The sequence below is a fragment of the Talpa occidentalis genome, unplaced genomic scaffold (assembly GCF_014898055.3).
Source record: "Talpa occidentalis isolate TD23 unplaced genomic scaffold, MPIMG_talOcc4v2.1 talOcc4.4, whole genome shotgun sequence".
NCBI lineage: Eukaryota > Metazoa > Chordata > Mammalia > Eulipotyphla > Talpidae > Talpa > Talpa occidentalis.
In genome coordinates, this window is record NW_023604295.1 from 87,479,962 (window position 1) to 87,502,008 (window position 22,047).

At 35.6% G+C, this 22,047-nt stretch overlaps 1 protein-coding gene across 2 annotated transcripts in view; it reads right to left on the bottom strand.

Moving 5' to 3' along the window:
• RNF13 (ring finger protein 13) overlaps positions 1-22,047 on the bottom strand; it is a 138,788-nt gene that overhangs the window by 84,800 nt on the left and 31,941 nt on the right. For both annotated transcript variants that reach the window (XM_037525814.2, XM_054700737.1), the window contains exon 4: positions 11,908-12,033. In XM_037525814.2, the coding sequence (XP_037381711.1) occupies positions 11,908-12,033 (126 nt within the window). The remainder of the gene's footprint in view (positions 1-11,907; positions 12,034-22,047) is intronic.

Below are 22,047 nucleotides of genomic sequence, written 5' to 3' on the forward strand. Positions count from 1 at the left end.
ACTCAAAATGGATAAAAGAACTGGACATAAGACCTGAAACCATAGAATCCATAGAATATATAGAAGAAAATATAGATAAAACACTACAAGACATACATCGCAATAACATCTTCAAGGACTCATCACCTAAAGCAGTGATAGCAAATGCAAAGATAAAAATCTGGGATTACATCAAACTAAAAAGCTTCTGAACAGCAAAAGAGACATTAACCAAAGCAGAAACACCCTTTGGGAAAAAATCTTTGCACCCCAGTCAACTGATAAGGGACTGATCACAAAGATATACAAAGAACTCACAGGACTCAACAAAAACAATATAAACGATCCAGTCAAGAAATGGGCAGAAGAGAGGAGGGCGGAGCAACATGGCGGCGAGGAGACCCTGCGAGTAAGATCTCCCATTAAAAAACAAGTTAATAGGGAGGAAAAGCGGCAGGTCCCAGTGAGAACTGGGACACTGAAGATAAACAGACGACTCCAGCAAACCACCAGAAGAAGAAAGTTGCCATAAAAGAGGACTAGAAGGGAGGAAAGCACAGAACCCTGCTACCCTCCCCCACCCACAAAGTCAGCACTCTCCGACCAGCAGAGAGGAGGAAAACAACAAACTAAAACGACCAACAAGAACAAAATACGCATCAAGCGGGACTGTGAGTGGAAAGGAACTATTTCAGCCACCACACCCCATGAACGGGAGGTGCAGAGAACCCTGCAGGATTCAATGCAGAGGGAAGCTAACGGCTCCGGGCGCCATTAGAGAACAAAAGAGACCCCAGGAGACCTGCACACAGCCCTGGGCCAGCCAGGTGAAAAAACACAGCTCCCCAAGGGCTCTAGGAGAGATCTCTGGTGCCACCTAGCGACCAGAAAAAAAGTCACTAACACCTTTCTTCAGAAAAGACTGCTTGACTGGCAGAAGGCTCCTGGAGGAGCCCATGGCCAGCTGGGAAGTTAGCCCACCCCAGGCCCCTTCAGACCAGCAGTCTGAACCCACAGGGGGAGCGGGCACCCACGGCCGGGGCAGACCAGGCACACAGAAGAGTGTGCCTGAGACCAGACGCGCAGGGACTGCATCCTGCATCACCATTTTAGAACAGGGACATTTTTTCTGTAAAGACTAACTGCAGAAGGCTCCCTCAGGAGCCAGAGGTGAGCAGGGAAGCTCGCCCATGCCAGGCCCCTTCTGGCCTGCAGTCCAAACCCAGAGGGGGAGCGGGAACCCACCGTCCGGGGCAGACAAAGCGCACAGGGGAGTGTGTCCCCACATCGCCATTTTAGAACAGGGACCTTTCTTCAGTAAAGACTGCTTGAAACCAACAGATGGCTCCTGGAGGAGCCAGAGGGGAGCGGAGAAGCTCACCCAAGATGCTGGACAGTCCCAGCAACACAGTGTCCCAATGCATACGACAAATTAGAAAACAGACAGTAGGGAGTAGAAGAAACACACGCAACCTAACAAACCCTCAGGAAAAAAGCACACCACAGAAAGAAAACCACCTCCCAGATTGCAACGACAGTAACTTGGAAGAACTTCTGAGCCTTCCAGAAAGAGAATTTAAAATTGCTGTGATTAAAAAACTGACAGACGTCATAAAGGAAAACAATGATCAGAAGAAGGAAATTGAGTCCCTAAAGAGGAAAAACAATGGTCAGAAGAATGAAATTGAGTCCTTAAAGAGGGAAGCAAAAGAAACGCAGGAGATCAAGGAATTAATGGAGGAACTAAAGAACTCTGGGAAAAGCAATGAAAGCAGAATAGATGAAATGGAAGAACGAATAAGCACTCTTGAAGACACAGAAATAAAAAGAACCAAAACAGAAAAGGAAAGAGAAGTACGAAGGAAAAAGAATGAAGAAAGACTTCAGGAACTATCTGACTCCATGAGGAAAGGAAATATAAGAGTCATAGGAATACCAGAAGGAGAGGAGAGAGATGTAGGAACAGAGAAAATATTTAAAGAGATAATTGAAGAGAACTTCCCAAATGTGAAGAAGGAGCTGAAAATTGATACACAAGAAGCAAGAAGAACACCAGACTTCCACGACGAAAGGAAAACTACAGCAAGACACTTAATAGTAAAGCTCCCAAGAATCCAGGACAAAGAAAAAATAATGAAGCTGACAAGAGGGAAGAAACAGATAACATTCAAAGGAAAACCATTCAGGCTGACATCAGATTTCTCTGAAGAAACACTACGGGCAAGGAGAGAGTGGAAGGACATAATCAACAGATTCCAAGAAAACAGATGCCAACCAAGAATACTCTATCCCGCAAAGCTCTCCTTCCTCTATGAAAAAAGAATAAGGACCTTCCCAGACAAACAGAAACTCTGGAATTTCATTACCCCTAAACTCCCACTCCAAAAAATACTACAAGGAATCCTAAAGTCAGAACCTCAGAGGGACGAATAACAACGAAAGAAGGCTAAAAAAAAAAAAGTTATTAAAAGAATAAATAAATAAAATCAAAGGAAAGACAAACACAATGGCAAATACAGATGCTAACATATCAATATTAACTCTAAATGTAAATGGACTAAACTCTTCAATAAAAAGATACAGAGTTACAGCCTGGATTAAGAAATAAAACCCAACCTTTTGCTGTCTCGAGGAAACACATTTAGCTACAAAGATAAAAATAGACTCAAAGTTAAAGGATGGAAAACAATCCTACAAGCAAATAGACCAAAAAAGAAGGCAGGAACAGCTATACTTATATCAGATAAAAAAGATTTCAAACTCAAAAAAATAAAAAGAGACCCCAACAGTCACTACATTATGATCAAGGGGACAATACTTCAAGAAAAAATAACACACATCAACATATACTCACCAAACGAAGGAGCACCAAAATATATCAGACAACTGTTGTCATCTCTGAAAACAGACATCAGAGAGAACACACTACGAGACTTCAACACACCACTATCAACAATGGATAGATCAACAAGACAAAAAATAAGTAAAGAAACTAAAGCTCTAAATAAGGACCTAGAACATTTGGGCTTAACAGATTTAAGGAAAACTAAATCCAAAAAAAAACGGAGTACACATTTTACTCAAGCGCACACGGATCATTCTCCAGGATCGATCACATACTGGGGCACAAGACAAACATCAACAGATACACCAAGATTGAAATCATACCAATCATCTTTTCTGACCATGAAGGCATCAAACTAGAAATAAACCATAAAAAGAAGGCAAGGAAATCTCCTACCTCATGGAGACTTAAAACCACACTACTGGAAGACCACTGGACTAATGAGGAGCTCAAAGAGGAAATTAAAAAATTCCTTGAATTGAATGACAAGGAGGACACCAATATCCTAAATGTATGGGATGCAGCAAAAGCAGTAATAAGAGGAAAATATATAGCAATAGAAGCTCATATCAAGAAACAAGAAAGACCTCAAAGAAACAACCTAATCTCGAAGCTCAGAGATCTAGAAAAAGAACAACAAAAAAACCCCAAAACCAGTAGAAGAAAAGAAATAATAAAAACCAAAGCAGAAATAAATGAAATTGAAACTAAAAAAACAATCCAAAAGATCAACAAAACCAAGAGCTAGTTCTTCAAAAAAATCAATAAAATAGACAAACCCCTAGCCAGGCTCACAAAGGAAAAAAGGGAGAAAGCAACAAATAAACAGGATCATAAATGAAAGAAGAGAAATCACAACGGACACAGCAGAAATCAAAAGAATAATCAGTAACTACTATGAACAGTTATATGGAAACAAGTTCAACAATCTAGAGGAGATGGACAAATTCCTACAACTCTACAATCATCCAAAGCTAGATAAAGAAGAAACAGAACATCTAAACAGACCAATTACAAGCAGCGAAATTGAAATGGTAATCAAAAACCTCCCCAAAAACAAAAGCCCAGGACCTGATGGATTTACAAATGAATTCTACCAAACATTCAGAGATGAATTAGTGTCTATCCTTCACAAACTCTTCCAAAAAACTGAGAAGAAAGGGATAATACCAAACACGTTATATGAAGCCAATATTACACTAATACCAAAACCAAATAAGGACAACACAAAAGAGGAAAACTACAGGCCAATCTCCCTAATGAACACTGATGCAAAAATCCTCAATAAAATTTTAGCTATCAGAATCCAACAATGTATCCATAAGATAATTCACCACGACCAAGTAGGATTCATTCCAGGGACACAAGGATGGTTTAACATCCGAAAATCAATCAACTTTATCCAACACATCAACAAAAAGAAATATAAAAACCATATGATAATATCAATAGATGCTGAGAAAGCTTTCGACAAAGTGCAACACCCATTCATGATAAAAGCCCTTGAAATTCATGAGATACAAGGAACATACCTCAACATCATAAAGGCCATCTATGACAAGCCAACAGCCAGTATCATTCTCAATGGTGAAAAGCTGAAAGCAATTCCGTTAAGATCTGGAACAAGACAAGGATGTCCACTCTCACCACTGCTTTTCAATATAATACTGGAAGTCCTAGCCAGAGCAATAAGACAAGAGAAAGACATACAAGGAATCCAAATAGGAAAAGAAGAAGTCAAACTATCACTATTTGCAGATGATATGATAATATACATAGAAAACCCCAAAAACTCCACAGAAAAACTAATTCAACTCATCTATCAGTTCAGTAAAGTGGCAGGATATAAAATCAACACGCAAGTCAGTAGCCTTCCTATACACAAACAATAAATCTGAAGAAGAAGAAATAAAAAAAACTATCCTTTTTATTATCGAAACAAAACAAATCCAATATTTGGGAATAAATCTAACAAAAGAGGTAAAGGACCTATACAAAGAAAACTATAAAACACTGTTAAAAGAAATAGAAGACACAAAGAAATGGAAAGACATCCCCTGCTCATGGATTGGAAGAATAAACATTATTAAAATGACCATCCTACCAAAAGCAATCTACAGATTCAATGCTATTCCAATCAAAATCTCAATGTCATTCTTCAAAGAAATAGAACAATTATTGATGAAATTCATATGGAATCACCAAAAACCCCAAATAGCCAAAGCTCTCCTGAAAAAAAAAGAAGGGAATGGAGGCATCACACTCCCAGACTTCAAACTCTACTACAAAGCCATAATCATCAAAACTGCATGGTACTGGAACAAGAACAGACATACAGACCAATGGAATAGAATAGAAAATCCAGAAATAAACCCAAAGATTTATGATCAACTAATCTTTGACAAAGGAGCAAAGAATATACACTGGAGCAAAGAAAGTTTGTTCAATAAATGGTGCTGGGAAAACTGGGTCGCTACATGCAAAAGAATGAAGCTTGACCACTACCTCACACCATACACAAAAATCAACTCAAAATGGATTAAAGAACTAGACATAAGACCTGAAACCATAAAATACATAGAAGGAAATATAGGCGAAACACTACGTGATTTGCACATCAAAGATATCTTTACAGACACATCACCCAAAGCAGTGATAGTGAAGGCAAAGATAAACAGCTGGGACTACATCAAATTAAAGAGCTTTTGCACAGCAAAAGAGACAATAACAAAAACAAAGAGAAACCCCACCAACTGGGAGAACATTTTTGCACACAACACCAATGATAAAGGACTGATCACAAAAATCTATAAAGAGCTGATGAGACTCAACAACAACAAAGAAAATAATCCAGTCAAAAAATGGGCAGAAGAGCTAAAAAGAAACTTCTCTGAAGAAGAAATGCAAATGGCCAACAGGCATATGAAAAAATGTTCAACATCACTTGCAATCAGGGAAATGAAAATCAAAACTACCATGAGATACCATCTTACACCAGTGAGAATGGCACATATTAAAAAAACTAGCAACAACAAATGTTGGCGAGGGTGTGGAGAAAAAGGAACTCTCCTGCACTGTTGGTGGGAGTGCAAACTGGTCCAACCACCATGGAGAGCTGTGTGGAGATTCCTCAACCTACTAAACATAGAGTTTCCATATGATCCAGCAATTCCACTCCTAGGTATTTACCCAAAGGACACAGAAACATCAATTCCAAAGAACACCTGCACCCCTATGTTTATAGCAGCACTATTTACAATAGCTAAGCTCTGGAAACAACCCAAATGCCCAAAAATAGATGACTGGATCAAGAAGATGTGGTACATATATACCATGGAATATTACTCAGCATTCAAAAAAGATAAACACATGCAATTTGCAGCAACATGGATGGCACTGGAAGGGATCATGCTCAGCGAAATAAGCCAGAAAGAAAAAGAAAAATACCGGATGGTCTCACTTATAGCAGGAATCTAGATAACTTAAATAAGGGACCAGGAAAATGAATAACTATAAGAAAGTGAAAATCAAAATCAACAAAAAACTATGAACCAGAGACACTTTTTGGGGGGTGGAGGGGTGGGAGGGGAGGGATTGGGGTCAGAATGGGGGGGTTGAAATTGTATGTTGAAATTGTATGGAATATAAAAATAAAATTTATTATTTAAAAAAATTAAAAAAAAAAAAAAGAAATGGGCAGAAGAACTTAAAAGACATTTCTCCAAAGGGGAAATGCAAATGGCCAACAGGCATATGAAAAAATGTTCAACATCCCTTATAATCAGGGAAACGCAAATCAAAATCACATTGAGATACCACCTTATACCAGTAAGAATGGCACATATCAAAAAAGCAAGCAACAACAAATGTTGCTGAGGATGTGGTGAAAAAGGAACTCTCCTACATTGCTGGTGGGAGTGCAAACTGGTACAATCACTATGAAGAGTTATTTGGAGGTTCCTCAGTCTATGAAAAATGGAGCTACCATACAACCCAGCAATTCCACTACTAGGGATCTACCCAAAGCACACAAAAACACTGATTCAAAAGAATACCCATACCCCTATGTTTATTGCAGCACTATTTACAGCGGGTAAAACCTGGACAAAACCCAAATGCCCCAAAACAGATGACTGGATCAAGAAGAGATGGTATATATACACAATGGAATATTATTCAGCAATGAAAAAGATAAACTTATGTCATTCACAGCAATGTGGATAGAGCTAGAAGGAATTATGCTCAGTGAAATAAGCTGGAAGGAAAAAAAAATATATCAGATGGTTTCACTTATAGCAAGAATATAGGGGAACCTGATAAGACATCAGTGTAAAAAAATAACTATAGTACAAAACCCAACAAAGCAAAAACAGACAATTATAAATCAGAGGCACACTGTAGGGGAGGAGGGAGACGGATCAGAGGAGGGTGGGCAGAGCACAGGGCACTGAGGTGATCATGCATGGGTGCATTGATGAAGGAAACTGTGGGGACTCAATCTGAGGGGAGAGGGAGTAGCAAATATTGTCTAAAAAATGATAAATGTTAAAATAAAAAAAAGAAATTTCCCAAAAATAGGCATATATTTACTAAATCTATTCCAACCTTAAAAAAAAAAAAGATAAAATAAAAATTAAAATATATATATATATATATATATATATATATATATATATATTTAGGGTCTGGATTCTAAGAACTAGGGAAACAAAAGCAATAAAAACAACTGGGATGGGCCTCCCTGGTGGCCCAGGGGTTAAATCTCAGTGATAGCACTGCATAGCCTAAGCCACATGGCACAGCATACCTTTCCTGTTTTGCCCACTGCTCCCCTCAGCAGTGTTATTTCAGTAAATCTGCCTGTTCTGCTCCCCACTCTAGATAATGCTCTCACCCCCACACCTCTGGTCTATACCCCAGTTCTTCTATGCAAAAATAAAAAAAGAGAGAGAAAGAGAGAAACAACTGGGATTACATCAAACTAAAAAGCTTCTGGACAATGAAAGAAACTATCATTAAAATAAAAAGACACTTCCACAGAGGAGAATATATTAGCCCATCATACATCTGACAAGAGGCAAATATGTAAAATCTACAAAGAAATGCAAATTAAAACCACAATGAGATAGCCCCCACCACATGCGAGAATGGGCCATATCAGAAGACAAGAAACAAGTGTTGGCCAAGGTGTAGGAAAAAAGGAACTCTTGTTAATGCTGGTGGGAATGCAAACTGATCCAGCAGCCCCTATGAAGACAAAATGAATTTTAATTGAAATATTAAAAACAGATCTGCCAAGGGTTCCAGCAATTCCAAATACAAAACCAAAAATTTGAAGTGATATATGTACTCCCATGTTCATTGCAGCACTATTTACAATAGCAATGTCATAGAACAACCTAAATGCCCCATGACAGATGAGTGGATTAGGAAGATGCAATATGTATACTTCATCTACTCACGTATAAAAAAAGATGAAATCTTGCCATTTGCAACAATGTGGAAAGAACTGGAAGGGATGATGCTAAGCAAAATCAGTCATAAGGAAAAAGACAAATACTGGATGATTTCACTCATTTGTAGAATATAGAGAAACAAATGAACATTCAAAAATAAGCCAAAACAAACCAAGAAATCTGACTGTAGAAACTCCACAGGGGAAAAGTCAGAGGTAGGAACCAAAGTGGGGAGGTGGTCCAAATTACTATGATAGAAAATTACAGAGTTTTTTGGTGATGGGTGTGTGTTGGTAACATACATCTGAAGAGATCTGAAGCTATACCTCAAAACCATGCACAGTGTTGCAAACCAACGATTTCTTAACAAAAATTAAACAACAAAATAAAACGGAAAAACTGAAGGATCAGAACTAAGTTCATGTGTTTGGTATACCAACAGGATCATATTCAGTAAAATCTTAATTATTGCTCTCCTAATACTCAGAGACGACTCCATTTCAACCTAAACACCACTGGAAATAAAGCTTTTTGTAAGAATATTTTGTATATCAAAACGATAATTCTCTGGACTTGCTATCAGACTAGAAGGGATTTTCAAATAATGGCAAAGACACCTATTATATGAAAAATAACTGACGAAGCAATTACAATGAGAATTTTATGATGTCCAGTGCCTCCAAGTGACAGATCTATAAATTTACTCCTCCTTTATTGCCTAAACATTCTGGTATTCTAGGTACTGTGTTAAAATCTCAATATACAGAAATGTATACAACATAATTCTATGCCAAAGAACCTAAAGTTAGAAAAGAAATACTCACTGACTTAGACTAGAATCAAGCAATCAAGCAATCAAGGAGAAAATAATACCATGGAACAAAAAGAATCTACAAAAAATAAATAGAAAACACACACTGATGTTGGGGTTTACACTGCCTTTAGCAAAGAATGATTTCTACTGCAAGCATTTTTAAAAAGAAGGTTAAAAAAAAAAAAAGGCAGCTTTAATAAGCTATCACTTTATGGCACTTATCATCATGTTATTAAAACATTAGAAATTTTTGTAAAAAAAATATTATAAATAGGAAAGTCCCTCATGAAAATCAGATATGAATACTCATTTAATATTTTATCTGTAAAGGTAATTTAAAATATAAATATTTTAATCAAATAAAGTAATGAAGTCTGATTAAAGTAATTAACAGTAACTAGTAAAGTAGATCTCTCAAACTGTATAGTGAGTAATGAGATATTCATTTAGTTACATATTATGAATAGAGATATTTCACAAAATCTGGCTATAATCTTTTTAATCCTAAAGAAGTTAAGTAGAATCTTTCTCAAGTGACTAAATAATACAGATAAGGATGAGGCAAGTGGAGAACTCCTATGTAAATGTAAAAACTATTAATTCTATCTACAGAATAAAAATTCCTGAGAACAGTTCAGTAACATATATTTACTGTCAAAATAAGACCTAGGACTATGGCAAGCAATTCTGCCAATATTAAATCCCATTCCAACTCCATTCCTTCCTGCAAGTTGTTTTTAGGATCACAACAGGCCACCTGAGAAGACCTACACCACAGCAGATAGTATTAGACTCCAGTGACACTTTCACTATCATTAACAGGGGTTCAATGTTTTAAGTTATCTCTCCCTTTTTCTTTAGATTCAGCTTTATTTATAAGTATCTGAGTAAACTGATTATATTGATTGTGACGCAAAACATTGTGTGGGGAAGATATTTACAAATGAAGTTACTAGCATTACACTTCTTCAGTTGATTAGGGTAAAGTACATGTAGTTTACTATTTTTCACCTTCTTTTGTTTGTTAATTATTATTTTCCTAGTAAAAGTAGGAAATTTTTTAAATCATTTTATTATTGAATAAATTATGTTTAAAAAGGAACACAGTTGTTAAAACACAGGCATTTTTATAAGGGTGGAAGGAAGGAATAATGTAAATTAACAAACTATTAACATAAAGCTATTTGACTCATATATGGGTAGAAATGTGTTCATCCACCAAGTATTCTTTTTTTTTTTTTTTTTTTTTAAGATTTATTTATTTATTTATACAAAGCACTGGGTACAGTCAGAAGCGCGGGAGGGTGAGAGAATTCACCAGAGCCAGAGCAGGGAACAGAACAGGCAGACTGACGAAACACACTGCTGAGGGGGGCAGCAGGCACGGCAGGAGAGGTCTGCTCACCATGTGGGACCCTCTCCGGTGACCGGGGATCAAACTGGCGCTGCAGAGGCTGCGGGCAGCTTCGCAGCCCAGTGTTCAACCACTGAGCCACCAGGGGAGGCCCCCACCAAGTATTCTTGAACATGTTCCTTCAGTACAATCTTTTCAACATGACTGATTCTTAAATGCATTAATAATTGCTATAAATTACTTTGTAGCAATATAGAGAAAAGTAGAAAAAAAAATAATGATTTTAAATGACTGAGATAATTTGCATTTTAATTTCTACATAAAGTCATATCTAGTTGTTTATCACTACTGACTTAAAGGTTCAATTCTGGAAACACCACATAATATATTTGCCTGGAGGCCTAGGAGGGGATAATGCAAGGTAAGCCTAGAAAGGAAAACCAGAGGACTATTTAGTAAAGTGATAAAATTTTGCAAAAAATATTATTTTTTACTATTTATTATGGTGATGACAATCCAAAAACTGCTAATTTTTTTAATGTCATAAAACATTTGGACCTAGAGAAAAATGACAGATGAAAGTCCATAGAGGTAAATAAGATCTGAAAAATAAAGTCATCTTTGAACACTGTGGATAAACACCTAGATTTAGAAATACTTCTAAAAGCACTGAGTGAAATGAACACAAAGCTAACAAAAGACTCTAATAATATTGTTTATTCCCTAATCTGATTAAATTTAATTATAAATCCTGAAGAGTTTCATAAATTAGTGTATTCAGCAAATATTTACTAGTCACCTGCCAAGTGTCTCATAATGAATTTGGTACTAAACCTATAGAAGCTAAAACATTATTTTTTCTCTCACAGAGTTTACAGAGATTTTCAAGGTATTTCATAGTGATATATAAAACAAGATCTGGAATGTTCTCCCTTTACTTGTCTGGCAGTCTGAGCAATCTGATTTCACTGCAGGGCTAAGATGAAGTATCCTCTCCTATCTGAATGCTTTCCTAATTTTCTCCAAGGTAGATCAGTTTTTCTTTTCTATATTACTTACCTAATACATTCCTAGACTGTATCAAAAAGATCCCGCTACTAAGCCATAGCACAAGATCCCCAATACCTGAAAATTCTCAGAACCAATAGTAATTATTCATATCCTAGTCAATATGTTTGTTTCCAATATTACTAAAATTGTCACTCATGAAACTGACGGTATCTTCCTCTTTGTATTGTCTGCTAAAAACTTAAGAGTAAATTTTGTAGATAAGTAAGACTTAAGTAAACTTGCTTCTGTTTTTTTTGTCTTCACCATCTCATTTTCCTCTTGTCTTCTCTCTTTTCTTATTTTAAATAGAATGAATTGTATAGTTTCTTAAATCCTTCGTGAAAGAACGGAGAATTAGAACTAGCTAACTAAACAATAACCAAAACAAATGGAAAGAAGTAAACATTACCTTTATATCAAAATTACAATCAAGTCTTCTAATTAATACGATGAAAGTGCCAGATGAATTGTCTTTTAGTGGTGGAGGCACGATGGGTTCACAGGCATTCTCTGGTTTTGAGTTAATCAAAAAACCCTGAAAAATAATTGGGAATAAGTCTTTTCTCTGATTCATTCAACAAATCAATTCAATTTCTATAAACATCTCTTGCATTTGTTTCATGTGCTTTGCATTATGATATATGAATTATCTGGCAATCACAACAGTTCCTACCATTTAATTGCTAACAATCCCAGAACTTTTAATGACTTATAATATAGGTTTAGGCTTCATAAGCATCTAATTTTTTAAAGTTCTGTAACTTTTATTATTAAAGGTTTGCTTTTTTTTTTAATCATACACAAGCTCATCACCCAAAAGACAACCACCATTAAGCACGTTGGTATCTCTCCCAGCAATGACTCACATTTCTAAACCAATCAAATACATTTTAAAGTAACTTTCACCTCTCTTTCATATTATCAAACAACAAAAATGGATAACATTCAAGGAATTTATTCCACAGAAACACTAGCCTGAATATATAAAAGTATGTTTCCTGTTTCAAAGCAAAAACTGAAAACCATGTACAGCAATAAGGCAGTCATTTAAAAATTATAGTATATTCACACAATAGATAACAGAGTCATTTAAGAAATGAAAATCTACACACACTAAATTAAGAAGATGTTCCCAACATAACAATTAATTTACAAAAAAAATAGCAGTTTTTGAAGAAGCAACGGTGGTCACTCCTGTTAACCAAAATGGTGCTATGGTGCTGTTTGGTCATTCTGTGGTTGCCTAACATTAACATCTCTGTTCTTGCATGATATAGAGTTCTTTCTATTGCTTTGTTCCATCAGAGTTGTTGGTAGTCCTTGTCTGATGCTGGTATCCTGTGAAATAATTTTTTCCCAGCAAACAACATGTTCTAACTGGAATCAAAGGCAGCTACCAGGTGCTCACTGTCAGAATTGCTTTATTTTGTTCTGAAACAGCTTTATTCTGATAAAATTGACGCACAAAGTATGCATATTTAAAGTATACAATTTGATAAATTTGGACATGTATACATCCTTGAAACCATTGCCACAAGAAAGATAGTGAATATACCTATTACCCCCAAAGATCCATTGTGTCTCTTTGTAATTACTCCCTACCCCCATCTCTCCACTATTCCTTAAGCAACTACTAATTTGTTACTATAGAATAGTTTTAATTTTCAAGAGTTTCATAAGTCGAACCATACAATATGTATTCTTGTATGCTGGGCTTCTTTCAGTGAACATAATTACTTTGAGATTCTCTCATGTGTATGTAAGTAATAAATTTGGTGAATAGTAATTCACTGAATGGACATACCACCATTTATTTATCTATTCATCTGTTGGCTGACATTTTCATTATCCCTAGTTTTTAGCTATTATAAAAAAGTTTTCTGTAAACATTCTTGTATTTAAAAAGAAAAAAACAGCAAGTTACTTTCCCAGAAATGCAGGATGGTTTGGCATCAAAAAATGTATTAACATATAATGTTATACTAGATTAAAACAGAAAAGCCAAATGACCATGTTAAAGTTACAAAACACTAAATAAATACATAACAAGATTATCAAATTCAGTAAATTCTTGATAAGAAGAAATGAGCAACGAAAGCTATGACAGTGCCTTAACAATAGTCTTGCATGGTATAGGAATTGGTCACACCAACCACCTATTCTACAGGATTTGACAATTTCTCCCTGACTTAAACTGCATTGCTTAGTTTGTAATAAGAGAATGCTTTTACACATGATTCAGGAATAAAATACAGCATACCTTTATTTATCATAGAATAGCCCCACTTCTTAATTCCATAAAACACCTGATTTTTATTTTGCAGGGAAATAAAATTCTGGTTATACTTCCTCCAATAATGAATATGTGCATTATTCATGTAACATTTATATCCTGCTTCCTTTTCTCTACCTCTATGCACATAAAGGTAGACTCTTTGCTTTAATGCCCAATGACACAGTGTGATTCTTTTCAAGACATTTACAAAGTAATTAAACTCAACACATGTAATACAAACAAGGCATGTAATTCATGTAATACAGCTGAAATGAAGACAATATGATAAGCATCTTGGTAATTTCTAGTTAATGATTACAAATTGTACTATTATAAAAATTCTAGTATAATTCTTTTTTATAATTACATGCTCACATGTATGTTAAGTACATACACAGCAATCACAGCCCATCAACCTGTAGTAAGAATGCCAACTAGCTTTCCAAAGTGGATTGGATTACCACTTTAACTAGAATAGTCACATAATATAAACCCAAAAAATCATACTGAAAATAATTTTACCATAGTGCTCTAGAAGGTACATAAGTAAGTGCTATAGAAATATTAGTTGTATTGACACTAGTTATTAACATTAGTTAACAAAGTCATACAGAGATAAATTCAAAAAGGTTGTTTTGTTCAAAAGATCATTTCATTTTTTTTAAATAAATTTTATTTTTATATTACCCATACAATTGCAATCCCCTTATTTTGACCCCAATCCCTCCCCTCCCCACCCCCCACCCCCCATAGAGTGTCTCTTGTTCATAGTTGTTTGTTGATTTTGATATTTTCTTTCTTATAGTTATTCTTTTTCCTGGTCCCTTATTTAAGTTTTCTAGATTCCTGCTATGAGTGAGACCATCCGGTATTTTTCTTTTTCTTTCTGGCTTATTTCGCTGAGCATTATCCCTTCCAGCGCCATCCATGTTGCTGCAAATTGCATGTGTTTATCTTTTTTGAATGCTGAGTAATATTCCATGGTGTATATGTACCACATCTTCTTGATCCAGTCATCTATTTTTGGGCATTTGGGTTGTTTCCAAAGCTTAGCTATTGTAAACAGTGCTGCTATAAACACAGGGGTGCAGGTGCTCTTTGGAATTGATGTTTCTGTGTCCTTTGGGTAAATACCTAGGAGTGGAATTGCTAGATCATATGGAAGCTCTATATTTTAGTAGGTCCAGAAATCTACACACAGCTCTCCATGGTGGTTGGACCAGTTTGCACTCCCACCAACAGTGCAGGAGAGTTCCTTTTTCTCCACATCCTCGCCAACATTTGTTGTTGCTAGTTTTTTTAATATGTGCCATTCTCACTGGTGTAAAATGGTATCTCATGGTAGGTTTGATTTGCATTTCCCTGATTACAAGTGATGTTGAACATTTTTTTATATGTCTGTTGGCCATTTGCATTTCCTCTTCAGAGAAGTTTCTTTTTAGTTCCTCTGCCCATTTTTTGACTGGATTATTTTCTTTGTTTGTGCAGAGTCTCATCAGCTCTTTGCAGATTTTTGTGACCAGTCCTTTATCATTAGTGTTGTGTGCAAAAATGTTCTCCCAGTCAGTGGGGTTTCTCTTTGTTTTTGTTATTGTCTCTTCAAAAGATCATTTCAGATTGAAAAGAGCCTTAGTCTTTCCTTCCCTTCAGCTTGTACTGAAAAGCAAACTGTAAAATTAAAAGGAATATATGCAGTGACAGTATCAACAAAAAAAAGCTGAAAGGAAAGGCGAAAGTGACTTCTTCCCTTGGTAAGAGTTTAAAAGTACAAGCAGAAGAAACGGAGAGAAAGTAGTTAGAAGTTATGAATTAATAATTATAGTAACAGTAAGTACAGTTTATTGAATCATGACATTCAGCACTATTTATCATGCACTTTGCCCTTTGAATGTATCAATTCAATTAATCTTCGCAACAATGCTATAATATAACTACTATTATCATCCCCATTTTACAAATGAGGAAACTAGGTCTCAAAAAAGGCAGGTAACTTGTCAGGTTTCATATCACAAGATGGAATCCCAGGAAGTCTGACCTCAGAGTCCATGTTCTCAACCACTAAGCATACTGCCTCCTCAAAAAAATAAAAAAGGTTGAAGAAAAAAATGAGCAACAAGAAGAGGAATGGATATGTACCAAAATGGACAAATCCAAATGTTAGTCTAAAGGGCTATTAAGGCTGACTCCAAAATATAATACAATTGCTATAAATGTTGATAATGTCACCAGAAACTTGTAATTTTTATGGTCACACATAAAACAAAAAGAGTTAAACCGATCAATCAGATTTTATTAGCTAAGGTTTTCGAATGTAAAATTAGTGGATTTATATGAGCAACTAGAATATTAAACATAATCACCGTCTTTTTCTCTAATTCTATTATTAGATCATTATTCCGAAATTTATCAGTAACTTTTGCATGCAAGCATATTTAGTTTCTCTTCCACAAATAGTTGGAGATTAGTCTCCACTTGCAGTAAAACATCCTTTAACCATTACATATATATTAATTCACTTTAACACTACCCTGTGAATACAATGGTCTCATTTCATGTGAGCTTTTTAAGCACTAAAATGAATGACTAGGGTCTCGCTGGTGGCGCAGGCGGCTCAGCACCACACTGTGAAGCTGTCTGCAGCCTCTGCAGCGCGGGTTCGACCCCAGCCGGCTGGCAAGGATCCTACATGGTGCGGCAAACCTCTCCTGTCTCTCCCGCTGCTCCCCTCAGCAGTGTGTTTCAGTCAGTCTGCCTGTTCTGTTCCCCACTCTGTCTCTAGTGAATCCTCTCATCCTTCCGCACATCTGGCCTGTACCCCAGCACTTGTATAAATAAAAAATAAATCTTTAAAAAAATATGAATAAGACTGAGTCCCTACGCAATTAATTAATATCAGGAAAGAAATAATAGACCCAATAACAAAAACAAAGTATAAACAACATGGAGTGTAAATGCATAGGAGCAATTCATTCTAATTATGGGAGGCTGTATCAGAAAAAGGGGTATTTGACTTGGTTCTTAACTTTTATTATAGTTCAGTTTGGTGACAAAATTGAACATAAAATAGCATGATTTGACCAATTTAATTGATAGAAACTATCACTCTATAATCTGCCCTAAACATTATACTTTATTGATGCATCTTAAAACTGAATTACATCTCTGGCAAATACACCACAGTTGTTTCAATAAGTTTTTGACATATGATGTTACTAAGCTATATTTCTTCTCTTCAATACCTATTTTTCAAGATTCAAGGATAAGATATTAGTACATTCTAAGCTTTTTATGCCATCTAAAAATTTGATAGTTATGCTTTCTATATCTTCTGCACATCACTGAGGAAAGATAAAATAAACTAGATCAAGATGCTCCATCATGTCTATAGAATACCAGGACATTCCCTTAAAGATCTCAAACTAAGGTTGATGGTCACTAATGAAACGGAATAGGAGAAAGCAAAGGGGAGCATGACTGAGAGAGTGGATATCCCAGCAGGCAGAATGGGCTGGGAGTGGAATACCCAGGTCACAAAAACTGGACAATGTGAAATTCCCTGGAAGAACTCTCCTGACATGCAAGTGGGCACAGACCTGACCTGGGAAGTGGGAACTCTGAGGCAGCAGACCTGAGAAATTGGGTACTCTGCAGTCGACATGGGCATGGAAAGCTATATCCTCACCCTGATCCCAAAAAAGATCAAAGTGACACCAGGCTGAGAAAGGCAGGACTCCATAAAATGCTCAATAGCAGAGAGAAAGACTTGGAAGAAAATGCAAAAATCCCTTGAGAAAGTAAACAAAGGGAATGCAGATACTGAAGCCCCACAGACTCTGCAGCAGAAGCAGAGGTGAGGCAGCACTGGCTATTTTTGGTGGCCATAACCTCAAGGTGGTACATGACTGCTGGGCACACTCAGGCATAACACTGCCTGCCTGCCAAACACAATTTAGCTCCAGAGCATGAGCTCCAGCCTTACCTCCCTACATTGGGATATTTAAGATTCCTAGATCATAGTCTACAGCAGAAATAAGGAACAAGGCTGTGTGGGGAGTTAAAACAAACTTAGCACAGAACAGTCTGCTGTGGAACAAATGAAATGGAGGTAGAGATGACAAATTTGATTCCTCTAACTGAGCTAGAGCATTAAAGACCCAGACTCCCTTCCTGCTCCCATGTCACACCAGGTAGACTAAGAAGAGAACAAACAAAACTAAAACCCCAATAACCCAATCACATAAACACAAACAAACAAAAAAAAAAAAATAGAATAGCAAATGAGGCAACACACATGCCTAGGAAACAAGGAATATCTAAACACAAGAAGGAAAAGAAAATGAAAGGAACAGAAGACCAATAATCACTTTAAACATATGTTAGGGGGAAAAGGATGTCCTAAAGCTAATTCCATACAGGCTTTGTGGACTCCACCCCCACTCCGGACCAAAGCCAAAAGACACTGGGAACTCCAAATCCCATCACCACCAAAGGGAAGGTCGCTGGGACCTGAGGGTGGGGTTAAGCAGCCAGGTTTGGTATAAAAGCCAGACACGTGGGCTTTAGAGGGGCTCCCCCATTTTGGCTCTCCGCCAGCTCGCAGCGTTGGCCAGCACTGAGAGTGCCTTTGGGTTTCCAGGTCGGCGGATCAGGTAGGACGCATTGAAGACTTTATTTCCCTATTTTCTCCCTGAGTTGTACATTTCCTTAATTCCCTTTCCCTTGTAAATAAACCTTTTATTAACCTTTTGTGTGTGCCTGCAGTGGAGTATTAATAAGTCCCTTTTAAGCGCACGGAGTTGCCCAATAACACATAAACAGACTAAATTATAAACACAAATTACAGAATAGATGAACAGGTTTTTAAACAGGTTTTTAAAAAAAAGACTCAATATACAGCCTATAAGACTCCTACTGACACTTATATGAAACTGCAGTTCACCTACAATAAAAAAACTGAAATATTCATAAATATTTTAAGATGCAATAACATGCCCTAATAACCAAACTTAAAGAATTCAAAGAGGGAAATCAAAAATATCTTGAGACAAATGGAAATGGAAACAGAGTATAACACATGTACCATCAAAAAAGCAGTTGTAAGAGGGATGTTAATAGTGATAAGTATCTACACATATATATGTGTGCATATATACATATTTTTAATCTCAAACCACCTCATTTTACAGTTCAAGGAATTAGAAAAGAAGGTCAAATATGCCCAGAGCTACTAGAAGAAGGAAATAACAAGTATCAGCACAGAAATAAATAAGACTTAAAAAAAAAAAAAACCTGTAAGATTTTTGCAAAGATAAACAAAACTTACAAACCTTTAATGAAATTAAGATAAGAAGACAACTAAAATCAGAAATAAAAGAGAAAACAAAACTGGCAACAGAAATATTAAAGATATAATAAACTATAAAAATATACAACAAATTATTAATACAAATTAAACTATAAAAAATTACAACAAACTAGATAACCCAGAAGGAATGAATTAAGAGATATGAAACTCCCAAACCTGAATCACACTCACAAAAAAATAGAAAATCTGGGGCCTCCTTGGTGGCTATCACTCTATGACCTGAGTTCTATATGCAGCCAGGGAGCTAATCCACACATGAAACAGCAGACCTCTTCCTGTCTCGCCTGCTGCTCCCCATGACAGAGTATTTCAGTAAATCTGTCTGTTCTGCTCCCCCTCTTGTCCCTTGTGAATTCTCTCACCCCCACAAATCTCTGACCTACACCCCAGTTTTTCTACGTGCAAAAAACAAATAAATAATCTGAACTAAGCAAGTGTTGCAATTAAGAAGATTTACCCAGCAAAAATCCACACAAATAGAAACCTCCCAGAAAGAGAAATTCAGGACAAATGGCAACAATGGTATATGCTACCAAACACTTCACGAAGAATACTAATGCTTATCAAACTATATCAAAAATATTAAAAAGGAGGGTGTACTTCTGAACTTATTTGCAAGGCAAGCATTACCCTGATACCAAAACCAAAGACACCATAAGAAAATTATAAGCTAATATCCCTGATGAATATAGATGTAAAAATTATCAATAAAATATTAGTAAAGAAAACTGAGTAATACATTAAAAGGATCATATACATAATCAAGTAGTATTTATTCACAGAGTACAAAGAAAGCTCTATATATATATATTAAGTTACTACATACGGTACACAGCATTAACAAAATGAAGGATTTTGTTTAAGGATAGAAACTAGTAAGTAGCAAAAAATAAGTCCTGAAGAATTAATGTACAAAATAGTGATTAGAATAAATAATACTGCATTATAAACCTCAGTTTTTAGAGACTAAACATTGTTTCCACTACTAAAAAGAAATGAAAATTATGTGGTATTATAAAGGTGTTACCTATGCTATGGCAGGAATCATACTATAATATATTAATCCATCAAACCTACAGTTTGTATGCCTTAAGCTTACACAGTATATTATATATCATTTTTTTTTTAAATTGAAGGATAAAAATCACACAATCATGTCAATAGACATGGACAAATCATTTGACAAATTCATTATGAAAATTCTCAACAAACTGGAAATAAAAGAAATGGATAATGAAAGACCATATGTAACAAGCCCATAGCTAAAACCTTACTCAGTGAGTAAAAGTTGAAAGGTTTTCCTCTAAGATCAGGAATGAGATAAGGGTACCCAATCTCACCAAGAGATTTTAGAGCAAGAAAAAGATACAAAAGGCACCCAAAACAGAAAGGAAGATATAAAACTGCCTTTTTGCAGATGATGATATGACACATAGAAAATCCTAAAGATTAACTAAAAAAAATTAGAACTAATATACAATTTCAGTAAAGTTGCAGAATATACCCAAAACCAAATACTGAAAGGAAATTAAGAAAACAATTCCATTTATAATAACATCAGAAGGAATAAATTTAGGAATAAATTTAATGAAGCAAGATATCTGTAACTGAAAACTTAAAAACATTGATGAGAGAAAGAAAAGACACAAATGGAAAGACATCTGTGCTCATGGGCTGCAAGAATCATTATCATTAAAATGTCTATACCCACCAAAAAAAAATCTATACATTGGGTATAATAATCCCTATCAATATTTGAATGATATTTTTCATGGAAATAGAAAAAAAAAATCTTAAATTTGTACGTAACCAGAATGAACCAACAGCCAAAGCAATCTTGGAGAGAATAAGCAAGTGGTGGCATCACATTTCTTGATTTAAAGCTACATTGCAAAACTATGGTATCTCAAACAGTATGTTATTAGGCATAAAAAAAGATACAGTAAAGAACAGTAAATCCAGAAATAAGCCAATGTATGTATTGTGAATTAACTTCAAGAAAGGAAATAAGAATGTACAATAACAGTAAAATAGTAAAAAAAAAAAAAAAAAAAAAGATAGTGTCTTCAATAAGTGGTGCTAAGAAACTAGATAGCTACATACAGAGAAGAATGAAATTGCATCCCTATATTACACCATAAAAAAGTAAACTTGAAATGGATTAAAGACTTAACTATAAGATTTGAAACTGTAAATCCTCAACAATAAAACATAAGGGATAATTTCATAGACATCAGCAATCAAAGGTAACAAAGCAAAAATCAGAAAGTAGGACTACATCAAACATAAAAACTCCTATAGACACACTGAAATGAAAAAAAAACTATGGGTGAGAGAAACTGCAAACCACATATTTGATAGAGAGTTAATATCCAAAATACACTATTCAAAAGCAAAAAAAAAAAAAAAAATTCAAAAATGGGCAAAAACCTAAAGACATTTGTTTTAAGACATACAAAGAGCCAACAGATATAAGAAAAAGCATTCAACATTATTAAGCGTCAGGGAGTGAAATCAAAACCACATGAGAAATCATCTTATACCTGAAAGATATAAGTTATGCAATCACCAAAAGAACAAATGCTGGTAAGGATGTGGAAAAAAGGAAACCCTTGTACACTACTGGTGTAAATATATATCAGTACTGTCACTATGGAAAACAAAATTGGTATTTCTCAAAATATTAAAAACAAAGCTACCATATGATCTAGTAATCCCACTTTGGACTATATAGTGAAAGAAAGTGAAATTATTATTTTGAAAAAATACCTATTCTAATGTTCACTGATGCATTATTCACAATAGCCAAGATAGGAGAACAACCTTAGTATTTATCAATATAGAATAAGATATAGAAAGCACCCCTAACTACAAAACCAGTAAGCAGCCAGGACCTTGGGAGCAGACAG